At 32.2% G+C, this 19435-nt stretch overlaps 1 protein-coding gene across 1 annotated transcript in view; it reads right to left on the bottom strand.

Annotated features, from left to right (window-relative positions):
* LOC134542707 (runt-related transcription factor 1-like) overlaps window positions 1-17118 on the bottom strand; it is a 108872-nt gene extending 91754 nt beyond the window's left edge. Inside the window, exon 1 of the mRNA XM_063387173.1 lies at window positions 16731-17118. Within this exon, the coding sequence (XP_063243243.1) occupies window positions 16731-17118 (388 nt within the window). The remainder of the gene's footprint in view (window positions 1-16730) is intronic.
* Window positions 17119-19435: the final 2317 nt, after the last annotated feature.

Here is a 19435-nt window from a genome sequence, read left to right on the forward strand (position 1 = left end):
AGGAAAACTTTGAATAAAACATATAAAAATTATATTTTTCAATAATACAATGCTAAATTGTGTGCGACATTTTTTCCTGAAATAAATGCGAAAATAACTGGAAGATAATTAATTTACTGCGTTACAAACTAGTGTAGTGAATGCCAGTTTTAGTTATAAACTTTATCAATGTAATAATGTCCGAATAATAGAAACATGTTGCCTTAAAAATATTATCCAAAACCAAAAGAGACATTAAAACTAAACACCACCGTACATGAGATGGCAGAAGTCATTACGAAAATTTCATATTATGGAAGTTGGTATTCCACTTATGATTGAAAGAACCTCCAAATATGTAAGCCTTTACGTAACTCAAACGCTATATTGAAATTATGAAAGTTTGAGCGTTATTATTCAGTTTTTCTGGGGCAAGCAGCTAGGATGGTTACTAATATCTCTTATTACCAGTAAATATTTTCCGGATATGAATTACAGGGTACACTATGTTCATAATGACTATATCTTTGTCCAAATAGATAAAAACATAGCTACTTAAAATTTCAAAATACCTGTACAGTTAAATGTTTATGAAGTTAATTTTTAGTCTCTTTTATAGAAATATTTAACCTTTGCAAAAAAGCTTAAAACTACTAAGTTTACATTGAAACTTGAAGTGCTACTCATCCTGTTGGTATAAAATTATGTTTCAAATTATCTCATCACAAATAGTAAATTATTGCATTAACGACGAAATATGGTATTTTTTCTGAAACCTTAGAAAATATTGCAGAATAACAAACATTCCAGTTGTAACTAAACTCTCAAATAAACATTTTATATTTGTGGGTTATCGGCTGTCCAAGTAGTAGTTAAAATAATTCCTAACTCCATAATTAAATGAAAAAACATTGTTTTCAACTATTGTTATAAGAAACACTGGTGTATAACGCACGTACACAGTAAACAGAAAGATGTGACATAATTAATAATTTACGTCTCACGCAGGTGGACTCAAAATCACTTTATTCCAAGAGTTTGACATGTTTACACGACCAACAGTGACTCTTGTAAAGATGAACGCTTTTTATTGTAAACGTGGAGCTGCTGACGAAACTATTTATCTTTTTAACTCATTCCTTATTTACAATAATTTGGGAGACACCTTATAATTTACCTACACAAATACTTCAAGGAACACAAATAAAAATTAATTGAAATAACCTGTGAATTCACAGATAAATTTTTCTTCGATCATTCTTATATATATTCAATAATTAAAAATTATAATAAAAATTTGCTTGGTTTTTTAACAATTCATGTTTTACTGCAACGGCAACATTTTTAGTGTGAACTATAAAAAAACATTCTTTCAAACACACGACATTATTTTCTCATAACTGGAAAACAAGTTTTAAGTCAATCTACTGTATAGCCTTGGGAATTTTGAATTATCTGAGAAGTATTTACAACAGAAAATCAAAATAACTCAGGTTTCATAATGTAGCATGTCATTAAATATGTAAATAAGTAACATTGATAGCGACTTCGTTCGCATGGCGTTTAGAATGAGATGCTCTTTCATACACGATCAAGTACCTAGGTACTTGGTAACCTAGGAAAATGAAAAAAAATCTTAACTATGAAGTTACATGAGGTTTAAAGTGCTTTTGTATGCAAAATTAAATATTATTCTATATTTTAAAATACTAAATGAAAACTCACACTTTTATAATTTTACTGGATTGAGATAACGTAGTAAATTCCAGTAGTACTAAGCGCAAAATCACAAAGCGATTTAAGTCGTTCATTTCGCAAATAGTCAGTTTAAAACTTAATAAGAATACAATTATTTAAGTCATATCTATTCGCAAACAAATAAACCAGAAATCCTGAAATAATTGTAGTTATTTGAATAATAAAAAATTTACAAGAATTTAAAAAAGGGTGTTCTTACTTATGTATGCGCGTTAGAAGTTATACTTACTTGGAGTGATATAAAACTAACTATAATTATGCATGCAAACAATTAATAGAAAAAAATAATAAAACGACTGCAATGATTATATAAGAACTGTTGTTGAAGTATAATTTCAATCAATTTAAATTTTTAAATATATACTCAGTATTCAATATTAATATAAACACATGCATGAAATTAATTAATTCATTAAAATAATCGAGATGAATTTAAAAAAATATTAAAATCATCTAATAGCAGAAATTGCATTCTTATTTATTAATTTTAAATATTTTTATAATGTAATAAATTATTATTCAAAAATACTAATACGGGAACATAACATCACAAACATTCCCATTAAAATGGCCAGGGGACTACTAAACCTTCCACAGACACACCTTCCCAACGCAAATGTAAGCTTACAAGCAACATGACATCGTTATAAATATGGTGACATCGTTATAAATATAATGACGTTGTTATAAATATGGAAACATGACCTTACTTATATAAATCCTACAATTGAAAATACACTGGGAAAAGTTTTTAAAGCATTTTATATCACTAATATTCACAATTAATAATGTTTTCAACTATATTACCAAGACTTCAATATCATTCACTAAAGTATATGATTTAAAAACACTTATATAATATTTATTTGAGTGTAGGTTTTTTTCAACCAATATTTTTTCGCATGCTGCGGGCTTATCGTAAAATTGCACTCTCATATTTTTCATGACACGCCTAAAGAAGTATAACCTAATCTCACTTATATAAATACACTTCAAGAAGAAGTTTAAGAAAATATTTTCTATCACTAATATTCACCAACAATATATATTTTAAAATTATTTAGACCAGTATTCAATATCAATTACTAGGGACATCAAGATTTCGCGAAAAGATCTCAAGACTAGATGAAATTTAAAACACTGTAGCATCATCTGTGTTTCGTGATTGGTCGAGTTTCTCCCAGGTATGTATCGATTTTAAAAACACCAATCACAGTGATTCAGTGTGGAAGTAAACACGTCCTGAGTGGCTCGGTCAAACAAGGCAAAGATTTCTCTCGTAGAAGGCCGCCAATCACAAGCAGAAATCGCTGGTGCGGGTACACCTTGTTGCAGTCTAATAGGCGTTTAGTTTTTTCCGCGAAAAATACCTGTCCCTACAATTACTGAAGTATAATATTTCAAAGTGCAACTATCTTTGAAATTACTTTTATGTAGCCCTTTTTGTATGTAGCTTTTTTTGTCTTCCTGTGAAAGTTTCGTTGCATGGTGCCCGTGCATCGTGAAAATTCCCTCTCATTTTTATACCGTGCCTGAAGTGGTATAACTTCAAAAACAAAAACAAAATAATAATATACAAATTAACACTTACAATGTGCAACTTTACCTGCATTGTAGAGCTTAAAAGTTTCAAGATATATGCAGCGCAGCGTTAGTTAAAAACATGACACCAATAACTTTGTTATCGTATATAGTATAAAAAACTATTGTTTTTTTTAATTCCCTGGAATAGTTTCGGAGAAATGATTGCAAACCAAAGGTGTGCCTATTGCAGGAATAATATAATCTATCGAAATGGAAAAGTGTTTTGAAATGGTAATATATATCTTATATCACGATCGTTAGGAATTTAAATAAATTTATTAAATATTTTTGCTGAAAAGGTCGTAACAAAATACCAGAAAATAAATACATATTTGGCAGTTAATATAATCATACAATAAAATTAAAATTAAAACTCCTCTATTAAAACAATTATGTAAAAAGACGCGACAATGATAAAGTTTTATTATTTTAAGTATTGTGTAATTAATAAATTGTTACGTTCAAATTTGATAGTTCACTTAAAAATTTATAATGTTTAATATTATTTTAAAAAATATATATTTTTCTAAGTATTAAATATTTGAAAACCAATAAAAATTTTGCAAGTCTAATAAGGCTTTGAATATGCTATTTACATAAAAGTAAAGCCATGAAACATAGATAATTAATAACAGAAAATACGTAACAATGGATGCATGTTTACATGCTCAATGTATTTTCTCACCCTTTAGTATATTTTATATATTTTTTAAATTTTTAAAGAAAATAATTTATTTTAAGGAATAGGGGGTAAAATTTAAAAAAGTTTATATTTTTTAAATATTTTGGGTAGTGATTACATGTTTATAATTCTAGCTGAATATCTTACATTCCACTTGATGAGCTTCGGATAGGTGATTTTTTTTTACTTTAATTTATATTAACACCTTGATTATCCCCTGATATGTAGAACTGTGAAATAATGTAAAAATAACTTCGTAATAATAAATGTTAATTATATCTAACCATTAATTTTACTTACATTCATTAGCTTTACAAATTTAATTTTTTATAAAATTAAACGTAACCCTTTTCATACATTTATATGTTAAATTAGACATACATAAATAGCATGTATGTTATGGTAATATATCGGATACCTTGGTCTCAAATAACATAAAATACCTTTGAATTTTTTTGCACGATGAATTAATAAATTAACATAAACACAGAAAAAAATATTATTTTTTGCATCCAAATATATAAAAAAAATACATTTATTGGATAGATACCAGTCCGTTACATATAACCTTACTAATATTATAAATGCGAAAGTAACTCTGTCTGTCTGTCTGTCTGTCTGTTTGTCTGTTTGTTTGATACCTTTTCCCGGCTGAACGGCTGGACGGATCGTAATGAAATTTGGCAAGGAGATACATTATATCCTGGGGATGGACATATGCTATCTTTTGTTTAAAGAAATAAATTTTAAACGGGTAAAAAAATATATATCTTAATTTTTATGTAATGTGTGTCATAGATATAATACTGTTAGTGGCATTCCTCTATATCTGCCGAGCAATAAATAGCTTTCAAGCCATTACGTTACGTTTTGCTATTGTAAGGAACTAAGTAGAGAATAAGATAAAAATAAAGGTCTTGACAGTTTGTAGTGTCGCCATATTTGTTTTAATTTTCAATACCGTTTTTGTATATTACAATTTAGATTGCAGAAAAAAATCATGTTTCATAGACACATAAATATTGAGTGTGTGTCATTTCTCTATGTCCACGAGGTCTCGCCGTGTCAATTTTCTCCTTGGGGCGAACCCGTCCGCTTAATTAAATAAACAACTTATATCGTTGAATGATTTCATGATTTATATCATGAAAATCTGCTCTCATAAAAAAGTTAGTTTTATAGACATTCAATAGGTCTCTCTCTCTCTCTCTCTCTCTCTCTCTCTCTCTCTCTCTCTCTCTCTCTCTGAAGCTCAATCTATGAATCGTTACAAATTTTTTTCCTTAATTTTTTTAGTTTGATTTGATACAGTATGATTTCACTAAAAATCAATTTCTACCCCTTCCTATTTTCATTTCCACATTACGAAGTTTCACTTCTTACACGTGGAAGGACTCCGCGCAATATTTTTGCATGCAATTAAAAACTATTTTTTAATGATGACAAAGAAGTATAACTTCTCATGCACGTACCTACGTACACGCACCCATTTTTTAAATTTAATTTCTTCTTATATATTTTCTCCCTACCTAGGGCACTCATAATTCTTTTAAATTTCAAGTGTATGTTTTCAATGTCATTCGAGTTGTACAATTTTTTTTTTGTCAAATTGGTCATTATTTAAACTTTGTTTCATTTTGGAAACATACGTATTTTAAGTATTATGAAAAATAAAAAAATTAGTTTCACTAACATTCTTAGGTTTTTATTATGTGGATAGTTTCAAGTTTAATATTATGTAGGTACGTAAATTCTTAAACTTATAGATTTCTTCGAAATTTATTCATTGGTTGGTAGGGCCTACTAATATTTTCTATTTGTCAATATTGTAATTTTTTTACAGTACCTACCTATTTGCAAGGAGTTTGATTTAGTGTTTATAATTTATCTGCTGAGCGTCAAGAGTCTTAGGGCTGCCGAGACCGAAGACCAGAAATATTTATCAATTATGTAATATATTGTTGAAAAATTTGAATTTTACTATTTCAGGAAAGTTGATTTTTTTTTATTAATTAGCATAGTTACGTGTAATTGCCATCTTCCTTTTATTTCATATTAAACATTATATTTGGTTGAGTGTGAGATAATTTTATTAATATATGTTTTAATTTCTTATATATATTCTTACCTACCTAATTCTTTTAAATTTCAGGCGGATGTTAACACTGTCATTCCAGTTGTATAAACTTTTTTTGACAAATTAGTTGTTATTTATACTTTTTGTTTCATTTTGGACTACGTTTTTTTTACTAAATTCAAAGTTTTGTGGTGTGTACAGGGAGTGATATCTCTATTAATTTCTATACTCCTTTGGATAAGCGGAACATTGCCACCACAGTTTTACATATAAACAAATTCTACAAATGTTTTAAACATTATGACAAATAAAAATAGTTTCAAAAACATCCAAAGTTTTTTTTTGGTGTGTATAGTTTGAAGTTTAATATTATGTATGTAAGTACGTAAATTCTTAAACATACAGTTATTTATTAATTTATTTAGATAATTATTCATAGGTAAGTAATAAGCTTTCTATTTGTCAATATTGTTATTAGGTATGGTAGATAGGAGTACAGTAAATGTCTACATTCTTATTTTTCTTTATATTTATTTCGATTTGGAGTATTTCCGAGCCATTCGGGGTCCTCAACATCACCCCCCTCCCCCCCCCCCCCCCAAGGTGGTTAAAACCCCAAAATTTCGAAAGTTAAAAATTTTTTAAAAATCTATCTCTTTCGATTTAAGTGTTATCGAGCCATTTAGGGTCCTCGAACCCCCCGCCCCCCTCTGGGAACAAAGCCCCAAAATTTCGACAATTTCAGGAATTTCAAATATCTATTCTTTTGAGATGGAGTGTTCTAAACCATTCGAGGTCCTGAACATCCACTTTCCGCAAAAGTGAAAGCCCCAAAATTTCGAAATATAAGAATATATATAATTGGATGTTGGCATGTATGACGTCGATAAACTCTTTACACCGTTTGACCGATCGCCATGAAAGTTGGCACATCGAAGTGTTTTTATCATGTAGAAGGTTTTTATGCTAACCTTTTTTTTTTAACTCGCCGCTAGATGGCGCTGTAGCGCATCACCTTCTAAACCTTTCAACCGATCGCCATGGGTAAACATAAAACCATAGGTCACAGATACACAAACAGTAATTATGTGTCATTTCTTAATGTCCACCACACTGGACATATCGCTATCCATTTTGCTGTAACTCGCGGACAATATATCACCCGGTGTTAAGCCCGGGCAAAGCCGGGTACTGCAGCTAGTGTTATATATAGATTATTCAGAATTTTATCTTCAGTTATTTATAATGGCTCTAAGATAAAGTTTTTTACGAAAAAATCTTTAAAATAACATTTATAATTAACATGTTGGTACTAAAGACTGAAGCATAGATTGGTAACATTTTAATCCATTATTTACATTCAATAACACCGAAAAACATAACATTTCTCAGATTGAAGATTTTTAATTCATTTATTCGTAAAACTACTTACAAGAGATAATCCCACTAATATTATAAATGTGAAAGTTTGTAAGTATGGATGGATGGATGTTTGTTACTCAATCACGCCAGAACGGCTGAACGGATCTGGATGAAATTTGGCCTACAGCGAGCTCATAACCTGGATTAACACATATACCACATATTAATATGAATTTCCATCCCTAAGGGAGTAAAAAAAAAAGACAATTTTATTTTATAACAGAAAAAATCATAGGTCATAGACATACAAATAGTGAGTTTCATTTCTGTATGTCTGCCACACGATCATACACAAAGTTAGGTCTGGCAAATTCATATTTATCTCCTTGGTGAGACCAGCCCACTTAGTGGAGCTCGCAGCGGCTAGCAAAATAAAGGCGCTTATAACAGTTTTTTTCTTAAGTTCGTCAAAAGATGGAGTTGCCTTGAATTTTAAACGTACCATCGTTTGATGCGTTTGTCATGTCTTTAATTTTCGTTTGTTTGTGCCGTATGCGTTCCTATACCATTCATCCGATTGCGATGAATTTTTGGTGAGTTGTTATGCGCATGCACGTGAAGGTTTCTGAGACGGTATAACTATTTTGCAATAGTTGGAGCACGAAAAGTTTCTAAAAATGTGTTTATTTCAATTTATATAGCGGCACTTCTTCAGTTTTTGTTTTATAAGTTCGCACGTATGACACAATTTATTTAAATATATAAGAGAAACAGAGATAGAGTGTTATATATACAGAGTGAGAAAGAGAGTGACAGAGAGATAATTTGAGATAGAGCGAGGTATAGAGAATGAAATGGGTTAGATAAAGAGATATATATGTAAATAGCTATATATAGATTTATATATAGAAGAGATAGAGATAGTCGGAGGTATATATGTATTTATGTAGATATAAAGAGATAAATAGAGATAGAGAGATACATAGATGTATATAGATGTAGATAGAGATAAATATATATTTAGAGAGATGGATAGATGATTTGTATATGTGTAACTTCTTCAAACATATTACAAAACAAAACTGAATGAGGCATTGCAATGCATGCCGAGCATTAGTTGGATAATGGAATCTTTTCAATATTAGTAATCTCTTATTTTTCAGCCTTTTTCTATTGTGCTTTATAGAGTCTAGATTACATACAGACCATACATGTAAATAACTATACACTGGCAGAACAACGTTTGTTGGGATCTGAAAGTGATATAAATTATTTTGCACACTTGACATTCAAATTAAGAAGACAATTACTAACTACATCTGATTTCGAAAAAGGTCCCCTCACCCTGTGTTCAGCCCGGGCAACGCCGGGTACTGCAGCTAGTTATTAATATATATATATTTAATATATCTTTTACATAAATTATTTACTTACAACATGCGAGCTTGTCGATTTATATCTACATTTAAATGCATATGTTAATAAAAAAAAAGTTTTCTGACTCACAAAATTTTTTAGTTATGTATGTACAACATGTGACATCTTTTAAATGTAGTGCAATACTTTGCCTAAACTTAACGTGAATTTGGTTATTTTTATTTCATAATTATCTTCCATTATTAAATTTAGAAATATTCTCACTGCTACTCTTTACTTATCACAGAAAACAAAATAAAATTTTAATATTAAAAATGATTAAGTTTTTTGTATAACTCATACCAAGTACTTTATATGTGAAGCTAAATAAATTGCCAATGATGGTAAATAAAACAATATGTTTATATAATTAATAACAAAAAAATTTGCTGTGGTTGATAAAAGGAACGATTCTTTTTCTGCCCAACAAAAAATAATTTTTAAAAAGTTCTTAAATATTTAACTAAACAATTTTCCGAAAGCAATATCTAAATTTTGCAAATATATATTATGTTCTAATATTTTCTAACTAATTATGAACATAAATGTTTTAATTCAGTAGCAGGGAAGGTTAAAAATAATCTTTATAGTAAAACCAAATTTAGTTTTGGAATGTGTTTACTGTATGTACTGCGGTAAATACTAAATATTCGTATTTTTATATAGCTAATACTGTTTAAACTGTTCCTTTTACAGAAAGAATCTGCATTTGACTTATGTGACTCACATTTTCTGTTGGCGACTTTATATATTATTTTTAATGTGATTCATGAGCTAATGCTAGGCTATAAGAAGTCCTGTAATGTATGAAAACGAATTTTTATCGTAAGAAATAATTTGGAGATGCTCTTTGCTCAATGAATTTTAATATTTTTAATATAAATATAATTAACAAACGTTATACTGTCACGAATAAAATCCAAATCAAACTTTAATATATATTTTTTTTAAAAATTCAAAATATTATTATAAAATCATAGATATGCACTGTCGTACCTAAGTATATATTTTTAAGTAATTTTTAATTGAACTATGCCAAAAAAAACGCAAAAAAATCTTATAAATATAGTTTAAAATAATACTTCTGATCTTACAGACACATCAACAAGAAAAATGTTCCAACAGAACTTTTCGAAATGTACGTTTGAATGTATCAAGCGTAACGTAATTTTTAAGTTAAGCTATGCTTAAGAATATAGTACGACATATTTATGGAGTCCGACTATTGAAGTCAATCCTTTTTAATACAAAGATTTATGCATTTATACACAGAAAAACGTAACTGTTGATATGAATAAGTACTTTCCTCTTGTCGAAATGCAAATATATTTATTCAGAGTTATTTAAGTTTTTTTATAATAATGATTGTTTCAATCTTAAATAAATAATCAACCATATAGGTATACTATCCCAATGAATAATTACCACTAATAAAATGCACTATGAAGAATAATTAAAAAGTACAAAAAAAATGTTCCACAGAAATTGGCCTCAATTTGTATTTTGAATGGAAATAAACTGTTAATGCACATAATTAATTCAAATTGTATAAAGGCACTTGTTAGTATACTGTTATCAAAAAATTATTCATGTTCACCGAAATTTTTTCTTTTGTTGTAGATCCTGTAATGGACATTATAGCCAATTTTCGCAAATAAAAACATTTAAAAACCGAAACCGAGAGCATTGATAGTAGATAAATAAATTTATAAAATATTCAACAGGTAACATCGCAAGTTATATTTTATTATACACTGTGATATGCAATAGCAACATCACCATATCCCATAATATTTTAAATTTTTTTTTGTGAATAATAAGTTTACACGAAATACATCTTTAATTTGGCATGCGGTGACACTAATGTGAAATCTCAACTCGTCGAAGCCACATGGACAGAGGTGGAGCTAACGTCAAAACAAAAACACTACGAATAAAATTTATGAAAAGTTTCTATTTTTTCGAGAAAATTTAGTTTAGTGATTTTTACAGTCTAAGTCTTAATCAATTATTTAATCTCTTGCATTTAAACTGCAAAAAAAAAAAATAATTTACTAAAGAAACTTGCCAAGCTATGAAGTATTAAGTTTCAATATTTATCGGACAGTCAGTCAAACGATGCCCTTTCAAGTATTTAATTCTCTCGTTAATATTCTTATTATGTTTTTATTAGAATAGTAAACAATATATAAATTCAACTAAGTCGTTTAAATTAAAAACAAAATATTACCGTCCGTTCATAGATGGAATATTAGATCCTTTATTGTTTAATTTTATATAATGTACTTAAAAATTATAAACAATATTAAATTTAGTATTATAAATTCTAAATATAAAAGATTTGTTTTATTTTATTTATTATTAAAACTAAAAATAACTGTCCCTTTGTATTTTTAATAGTATTATAAAATAAAGAAATTAATAGCATCATTCGGTCTGCGCAAACGAAGGGGCAATATAGTCACTATCCTGAAATAAGTTCAAGTAAATCCGTGAGTATAAATATATTGCATGTATACACATATATGGTAAATCCCTTGAACATACGCTAGTTTAGGTGACATGTCTAATTTTTTTAGCGCAAGACTCTAACGTAGTGTATAAAATTAGTTTACATTTATTTTGAAAACATGAGTCTTAAAACAACAGTAAACTTAATATTTTATTGTAAGAAATTTCTAGGGAAATACCATACAGACACCTGTGTGAGTGTCACATGTATCAATTTATTTTGTTTGTGATAAGAAAGCCATTATTTATTTTATGTTTGTAGTATGGCTAGGATTTTAACATTTCTTCAAATAGTATGTCCATTAAAAAATTGTATTTCTCATTTGACTAAATGTGAGCTATCCGAAGGAAAACTCTAGCGAATATATGTATAAATCCCAGGAGTTAGTGTGTTTAAATAATGTGTAAAAAAAATTAAACATTCTTAGAAATGTAAAAAAATAGTGTTTTCTTACTAAATCTTTTTCTATAACTATTATTGTTTTTAGTAGTTGATACAACTATTATATTTATATTTATTTTTGTAGTTGAATTAATAATGTCAGACATAAACATTGCTTCTAATCTTTGCTGAAGAAAACTTTTATCTAAATTGTATTTAAACACTTTATGTCATGGTGTGGTTAAATTAAAAAAATCATGTATATACACAAAAATATATTGTAAATGGAATAGAAACAAATTCATGTAAAATAACATATATTTATATATTTGTACATTGACGTGAAAACAGCACTATCACTTCAAAATAGTGTTTACAGTAATAGTGGGATTAGATTCTTACCCGGGCTGTTATGCTTTGTGTTGGCCCAGTACTTCCAACAAGTTATTTGTAAACCATTGCCTGAATAATTTTCTAGTATTAACTGTGTACATTGATAAGCATAATAAAACAAAATAAAGTCAGATTACTGCATTATCAATAATCTTTTTCACAGTTTAAAAAATGCTTAAATGAAACATACAACATTTTCTTAAGAAATACTTAGTATTATCTCGGAAAATGTATTTAAAATATGCAAAAATAACCATAGCATTGATTTGTACCAAGTTACAATATCTCTCTTGAAGTATTATAAACAAATTTTTGGCAACTGGTTTCCAAAGGAATATTTTGTAATAATACATAAAAAATTGTTCCGTGTAGTTAATGAAAAATTTTGTATCCCTAAATAAATTTCCTAAACAGTTACTTCTTTCGTAATAAGCTAAGAGACACTTCATTATACAATCTTTCACGGCGCCATCATATATTTTTAACTGCCCCATAATATTTTTCTTGATAACAGCTAAGTAATAATGTTTTACAAACGAATACAAAATTAAATTTTGGACTCAAAATATTAACTTTTTTAAGTGCCCCAAGAAACTTAATTGGCACTGATCTTCGAAAAATACATTGTAACTATAAAATTAATATTTAGTACTAATATTAACTGCCATACAAATCACGCGAATTAATGACAAGTTGTTAAAAATATACTGATCAATTTGTCTCCAGGAATGTTATTACTATTTCTGATAGTATTTGAGAAAAGTTTTAGTGCTTCACTTTTTTGGAATAGATTAGAGAGCTTTGCATTCACCTTTTGACTGCACTTTGATTGATCCATCATCTCTCGCGTCAGCTGGAACTGTCAACCAGAAGTTCCTGAACGTATAAATGTATGGTTACATTCATAAACTTTTAATGAAATACTTTAACTGAAACAATTTATGTGAGATGTTAACCTTCCTAATACGGTATATTTAATATAAATTTCACATTTTTCTAAACGAATTAAGGAACGATATAAATATTTTTATGCAATGTAATTTTTATTTTGTAAATGAAACTGAACTATTTATGAAAAATTACAGATATTTTAGATTTGAACATTTTCGTGAAAACAACTGTATTACAACAAAAATGTGTTCGTGGTAATAATAGTTTCGGAGTCTTACCCGGGAATTGACGCTCTGTGTTGTCATAGGCGTGCGCAGGACTTCAGTATTGGTGGTGCCAGATTACACAACAGCCCTGTCATTCACAGACCCCGAGTCTAAAGCGGAGGCCCCGGAAAAATTTGGATTTGAAAGCGCAAAATGGTGCTATTTAAGGTGTTTCCGAACAAAACATAAAATACACAGATGTAAACATTTTAACATTTTTTTATGACAAATTATGGCTTTGAACGTTATAATCACCAGGAAAACTACTAAACTATTTACAGTTTTAAGCTTTGTTGAGTCATAAAGTAAATTGCACAAATTGTTTGCACGGAATTCATGCTGGTGGCTTTGAAAAACCGTACTTATATGTTTTCTGAAGACGCCAAATAAATGCTAGAAAAAACATTCTCAAATGTTAAGTTTTAAAATCAACAAATGAAGCGCGTTTTTGTAACATACCTAAAATATGTAAAATATTAAGATAATAAAAATACTCAAATAAGAGTGGGCAAAAGTTTTAACTTTTGGAATACAACAAAAATGTTTTGTCGGCGACTGCATATAAGTCATCGAGTAAGCCTATCCTTTTAACTAACTAAACTCTCTCTCTTTTTTTTAAATAAACCCTGGCGGACGGCGGCTATTATTCCGTGCGCCTGCCGAGTAGAGTGAACAGTGGACACCGAGCGCGCATTCTATGTAATTCGAGGAGAACTATGAGAAGTATTTACATTTCAGAAGTTTCGTAGCCGCGGCCCGCGTTTACAACACAAGTAATTGCAACTGGCTTGTTTCCGTGTGTATAGTTGGTTCGATTGATAATTGATATAATGATAGTGTTATGAGCACATATCTGTAACTTGACACGATTGGAAAACATATTTTTTTTGGAAATAATACGGATTTTTGTAAGAATGTATTATTTCTGCTTGTAAAAAAATAAAATAACATTAACCCTAATGGTGGTGCCAAGGCACCTGTGGCACCTACCGTGCGCACGCCTATGTGTGTTGTCCCATTATCTCCAATAGTTAACGTTATGTGTAAACCGATCTCTGAATATATTTCAAGTATTATCTGCGCACATAATAAGCATGATACAACAAAATAAATACGAATTGATGAATATTCGATTATATTATCCATGGTTTAAAAATAATTATTGAAATAAACATGAATGAAAATAAATTTATGCAACTATTTTCGTAAGAAATACACAGTATTACTTCGAAAAAATTATTTATATATGAAAAAATAACCATAGCATAGTGTTGTTCAATGTTACAATATCATTTTTGTAGTATGTATAACAAACTATTTCTTGGAAATTGTTTTCCGAAAGAATCTTTTGTTAAAGAAGATAATTTTTTTTCTGTACCAGTACATACTTAATCACTTCATCAGAACATTATTTTAGTGAACATTTTTATAGTGATGGTCTGGCAAGTATGAGTCCCAGTCCTTCCTCGCATGTTCTCAAGAGAAACTAAGCCTTGTATATGCAAGTAATGTTTAGGAGCATAGTGAACACATAACGCTCCGGAAACGATTTTAAATTAAAACGTTAAAATATTGTTTCGTTTTAAAAAGATTGATTTTGTATTTATTTTATGAAGCAATGCAATTTGCGTTCTTTACATCTACAAAAATGAGATACAAGGAGAGCGGACGATAATAACTTATTTTTACAATGTTGGAACCCTCTCTACAACCTTAGTACACGACACATAATACATATCTTTGAGGGTCAATTTTTGTATAGTTTATGTTGATATAAATACTAACTGAAATAGTGCAACATAATAGATATTCAAGTTAAATACACTATCTAATAAGATAAAATTTTATGATATGCTTATATTATTAGAGAGCTACGTTATTTTCCCGAGTGAAGAAACACGCAAAGGAAAACTGAACTCTAATAAAGTAATAATTAGCTTTATTTTACATAACCTACTTTGTCAGTATATTATTATTTAGTTATGTGATAAAAGACACCAAGACTCAACAAAATAACACGTGATTATGTGAACAAATAATCTAGTTGTCTTTTTGCTTATTCCCTATACTAAATCATAAATTTAATATACAATAAATTTCATTTAAAATTAATATGCGCCGACACTAAAAGTAAAACAAAAAAAATCGGAGACAAGTATCCTATTATATTCATTGCTGTATTAAAATTGGTTTTGCAGGCACAGAAGTTCTGAGATATATTTAAAATTAATTTTTGGAATAATGTATTGCAATTTGACGAAATCTGTTGATTTAAAATTGGTTCATATTAAGGCCATAGTGTGAAAAAGTTTTTTTACGTAATTTCGGTTTTTTAGCTTAAGTTAAAACACTAATTATCATAGAAACCACAAAAATATTATTATTAATAATGTTTACAAAACGTTTTCCCCATAATTTATAAAAAAATATATTATATTAAAAAGTTTATACCTGCACTTTGAAAAAAATGAAAGGAACAATTTTGCTTTAGTTAATTTTATTTCATTTTTGTATTTACGTGTTCCAGAAAGATATAAAGAAATAATTTTGACAATTACAAAAAAAATATATATGCTTGTAAGCAAACGTAGATGCAAACTATTTTTAAAAAATTTTACTAAAAAAAATATTTACTGCAGCGATGAACATAGGCTTTTAGATTTGTTTATTTTTTCCTGACCAACAAATTCTGTTTTAATTATATATTAATAATTAAAATAATAACATAATAAATAAATTGTGATTACAATGTTTTGCAATTTTTTATTTAGCTAATCGTGTTTAAATAATGATTAATTTTTGAGTAATTTTATGGTAAACAATCATAATGTGAAGAAAAAGTTAGAAACTATGTTATAACGATACATTTAATGGTTTTTGAATCAGATATTATCACGTTAAATATTACTAAAGTAATGCTTAAATATTTTTAATTATTGCTTAAAAGATTTTAAAATATTTTAGACAACCTTATGTCAAACATCTACCGTAGAGTACAGAATTGTTTGAACGTGAACCCTCATTTTGTTTCTTTATTTAGTATAATTTATGCAGTAACGTGTAAACAAATTAAATAAAAAATTATTACATTACCAAATGTTTTCTTAAATGTTATTTATATAATCAGACGCTATGTTTAAATTTTTTTTAATGTTTTATATGAAAAAGTTTAATATGAGACGGTATTGAAGATTGGCCGTGGAAAAAGTTTTAAATATTTTTTCTCCGTGTCAGTTACCGCTACTCACCTGTTTATATACTATTGTCATCCTTGTTTGCACTTGGCCTGAGTGGGGTTATTTCTTGGGCAACAGGTGGAGTGTCACGCGTGTGGCGGGACGTGAGGGGCGGGGCTCTGACGAGGATCGACCCCACAGAAGAAGAAAGTGGCGCGGAGACTCGGACGCACGAGCAGACGCGGAAACTCACCCCTGCCGGAGCGGCCGACGAAGCGCAGGTCGTTGAACTTGGCCACCTGGTTCTTCATGACGGCCGTGCAGTTGCGCAGCTCGGCGCAGTAGTTCTCGTCGTTGCCGGCGCGCACGGTGACCAGCGTGCCGTCGATGACGTCCCCCAGCGCCACGACCTTGAAGGCCACGGGCAGCGTCTTGTTGGAGCGCCAGTGCGGCGGCAGCACGGTGCACACGAGGTGCGGGCTGCCGGTGCGCACCAGCTCGCCCGGGTGCTCGGACAGCAGCCCGTCGAGGGTGCGCTCGGCCAGCACGTCCGCCGTGAGGGCGGTGTAGCCGGCGGCGGGGGCGGCGGAGGCGGCGGGCTCCCCGCCCCCGGGCGGCGGCGCCTCGGCGGACAGGTGCATCCTGCGCCGCCGCTGGCCGCGCTGCCAAATGGAATACACCGTCGCCTCACGCGGGCATCACCTGCCCGGCTGTACGGCCGCCGACGAACCCCCGCCCTCCATCCCCAGAGCTCCTGCCGGCACTCCCGCGGGGCAGCTCACTGCATGCTGGTTCTCGGGGCAGGTCGTCAAACGCGAGAGCACACGCAACGAACGACGCACAGGGTAGGAAGAGGTTTGAACACAGTCCGTGGTCCTGACGAGGCACCGCAAGACGCAGAGTCGAGGTCGCGCGCGCTCTGCGGTCGCCTGGCCGCGGCACACCCGGCGGTCACCGCACTCGCCAATTAGACGGTCTGTTCGCGGCGTCGGCGGGAGGCGGCGGAGGCGAGCCCGAAACAGAGAAGAAGAGAGAGAGAGAGAGAGAGAGAAAGAAAGTCCGGCAAAAACACAGGGAAGGAGAGATCTCGTCAGGAAGAGGGTTTTTGACGAGGGAGGGAAGCGAGTATAAACACGCTCGAGGGCGGGAGAAAAATTATAAAGAGGGAAAATTCCGCTGGGAAGGGGAAGTTTTTGCGAAGGGGGCGGGGAGAAAAGCGTTCTCTCACCCCTCCTCCGTCGGCTGTGTGGACACGCGACGTGACGTCACCAGGCCCGAGAGCGGGAAGACCCGGAGGAAACAGCCCGCGCGGCGAGAGCGTGCGACCGGCGACTCTGGTCCGGCGCCGGGTCACGCGGTCGGGGTTTTTAACCGACAGGCGCCGGATGAAAGAGTGACGAGGGTTTTTTTTTACTCCCCCCACCACGGCCACGCCGGTTTTTTCCAACCAACCCTCCGCCCGCTCGCTCCCCTCTCAAGCCACCAGGGCGGGCGGAGTGAAAAAAAAAAAGCAGTTCCCGTCACACGACCGCGCGCGCGCCGCTTCGGGCGGGTTCGGGCGGCGCCGGCGGGCGGAGGCCGAGGGTCGCCGCGACGCCACCTCGCGGACGCCGTGGGACGCCGGGCGTCGCGGCGGGAGGGTGCACCTGCGCGGAGGGGGAGGGGAGCGCGCGTTTTCTTTTCCCTCTTCCCCCGCGGCGAGTGGGGCGACGCGCCGGTGCGCTCCGGCCGAAAAGACTGCGCGCTTCCTTCGAAGACGGCGGGAAAGAAGGCGAAAGAACGGGAAAGAAAAGGCGGGAAGGTGGTGGGGGTCACGGCAGAGGGGAAAGAAGGGGTGTCTCGGGTTTTTGAGGGGGCGTTTCTCTTCGTCGGTTTTGTGGGCGGAGTTGAGTTGTCAAGATGCGGGGTCGGCCGCTCGGGCCGCTCCAAGACGGCGCTGCGGCCGAGGAGGGGCTGCGGCGGACCAAGGAAGTGAAAAGAAAAGGCGTGGTAGGGGTAGCGCGAGGGCTGGCAGGCGGGAGAGGGGACGATTTTTGTCATGCTGCGCATGTCACGGGGAAAGTGTGCGGGGAACCCCCCTTTTTATTTTTTTTTTATTTTCGCTTTTCTTTCGCTCTCTCGTCAAGACTTCCTTTTTCCTACTCATCTTCCTTCGCCTCTTTTCTTACCTCATTTTAACCTCGTACCTTCTTTCCTGGCTTGTCTTGAGGTTCTCGGTTACGCTGCTACTATTCGTTTCAAAATTACAATTCCGCTTCCATTGGAAACCTATGATTATTCGAACATACTAAATAACTATTCGCACTTTGTACTGTTAACCTTTTTATAAAGGATGCATTACCAAACAAAAACATTTAAATTTACCGATTTTTGTTGGTTTTATTGACAATAATATTCACAGAACAAATTTTTACTTCAGTATCCGAAATGGAAATGTAGCTAGTTATTAATAATCAATAATTATTTTATATGTTTTAATATATTCGAAATGCTATTTTTTACATATTTTATTTTTGTGTGCTACTTATTTTAGTTTCACTAAATTATTTAAAAAATAGCAATACAACACTTATATAATAGTAGGCTGCAATTTAAAACGTAATAGAAATACTGTCACACATAATATATGCTTGTTATTAAAATAAGCTGATTACGAATTGACATTATGTGTATGACACTTGCGTAGAAAATAACAATACAAAAAGTTTTATACCATACATTTCGTTGCATTGTATTTATTTATAAACATATAATATTTTCAATTACTATTGACTATGAATAAATAAAATTGAAAATTTTAAAACATTTCATCCATAAGTAGGTCTAATTAAAATATTGAAAAATATATTGACCAAAATGTGTAGCAACTTCTTTAAACATCATCCAGAAGACTTTTGCTGTGTGTTTATTGAAGTTATTAATACTACTGTATGTCGGTGGATTATTTCGTTATAGATA

Source organism: Bacillus rossius (assembly GCF_032445375.1).
Source record: "Bacillus rossius redtenbacheri isolate Brsri chromosome 9 unlocalized genomic scaffold, Brsri_v3 Brsri_v3_scf9_1, whole genome shotgun sequence".
Lineage (NCBI taxonomy): Eukaryota > Metazoa > Arthropoda > Insecta > Phasmatodea > Bacillidae > Bacillus > Bacillus rossius.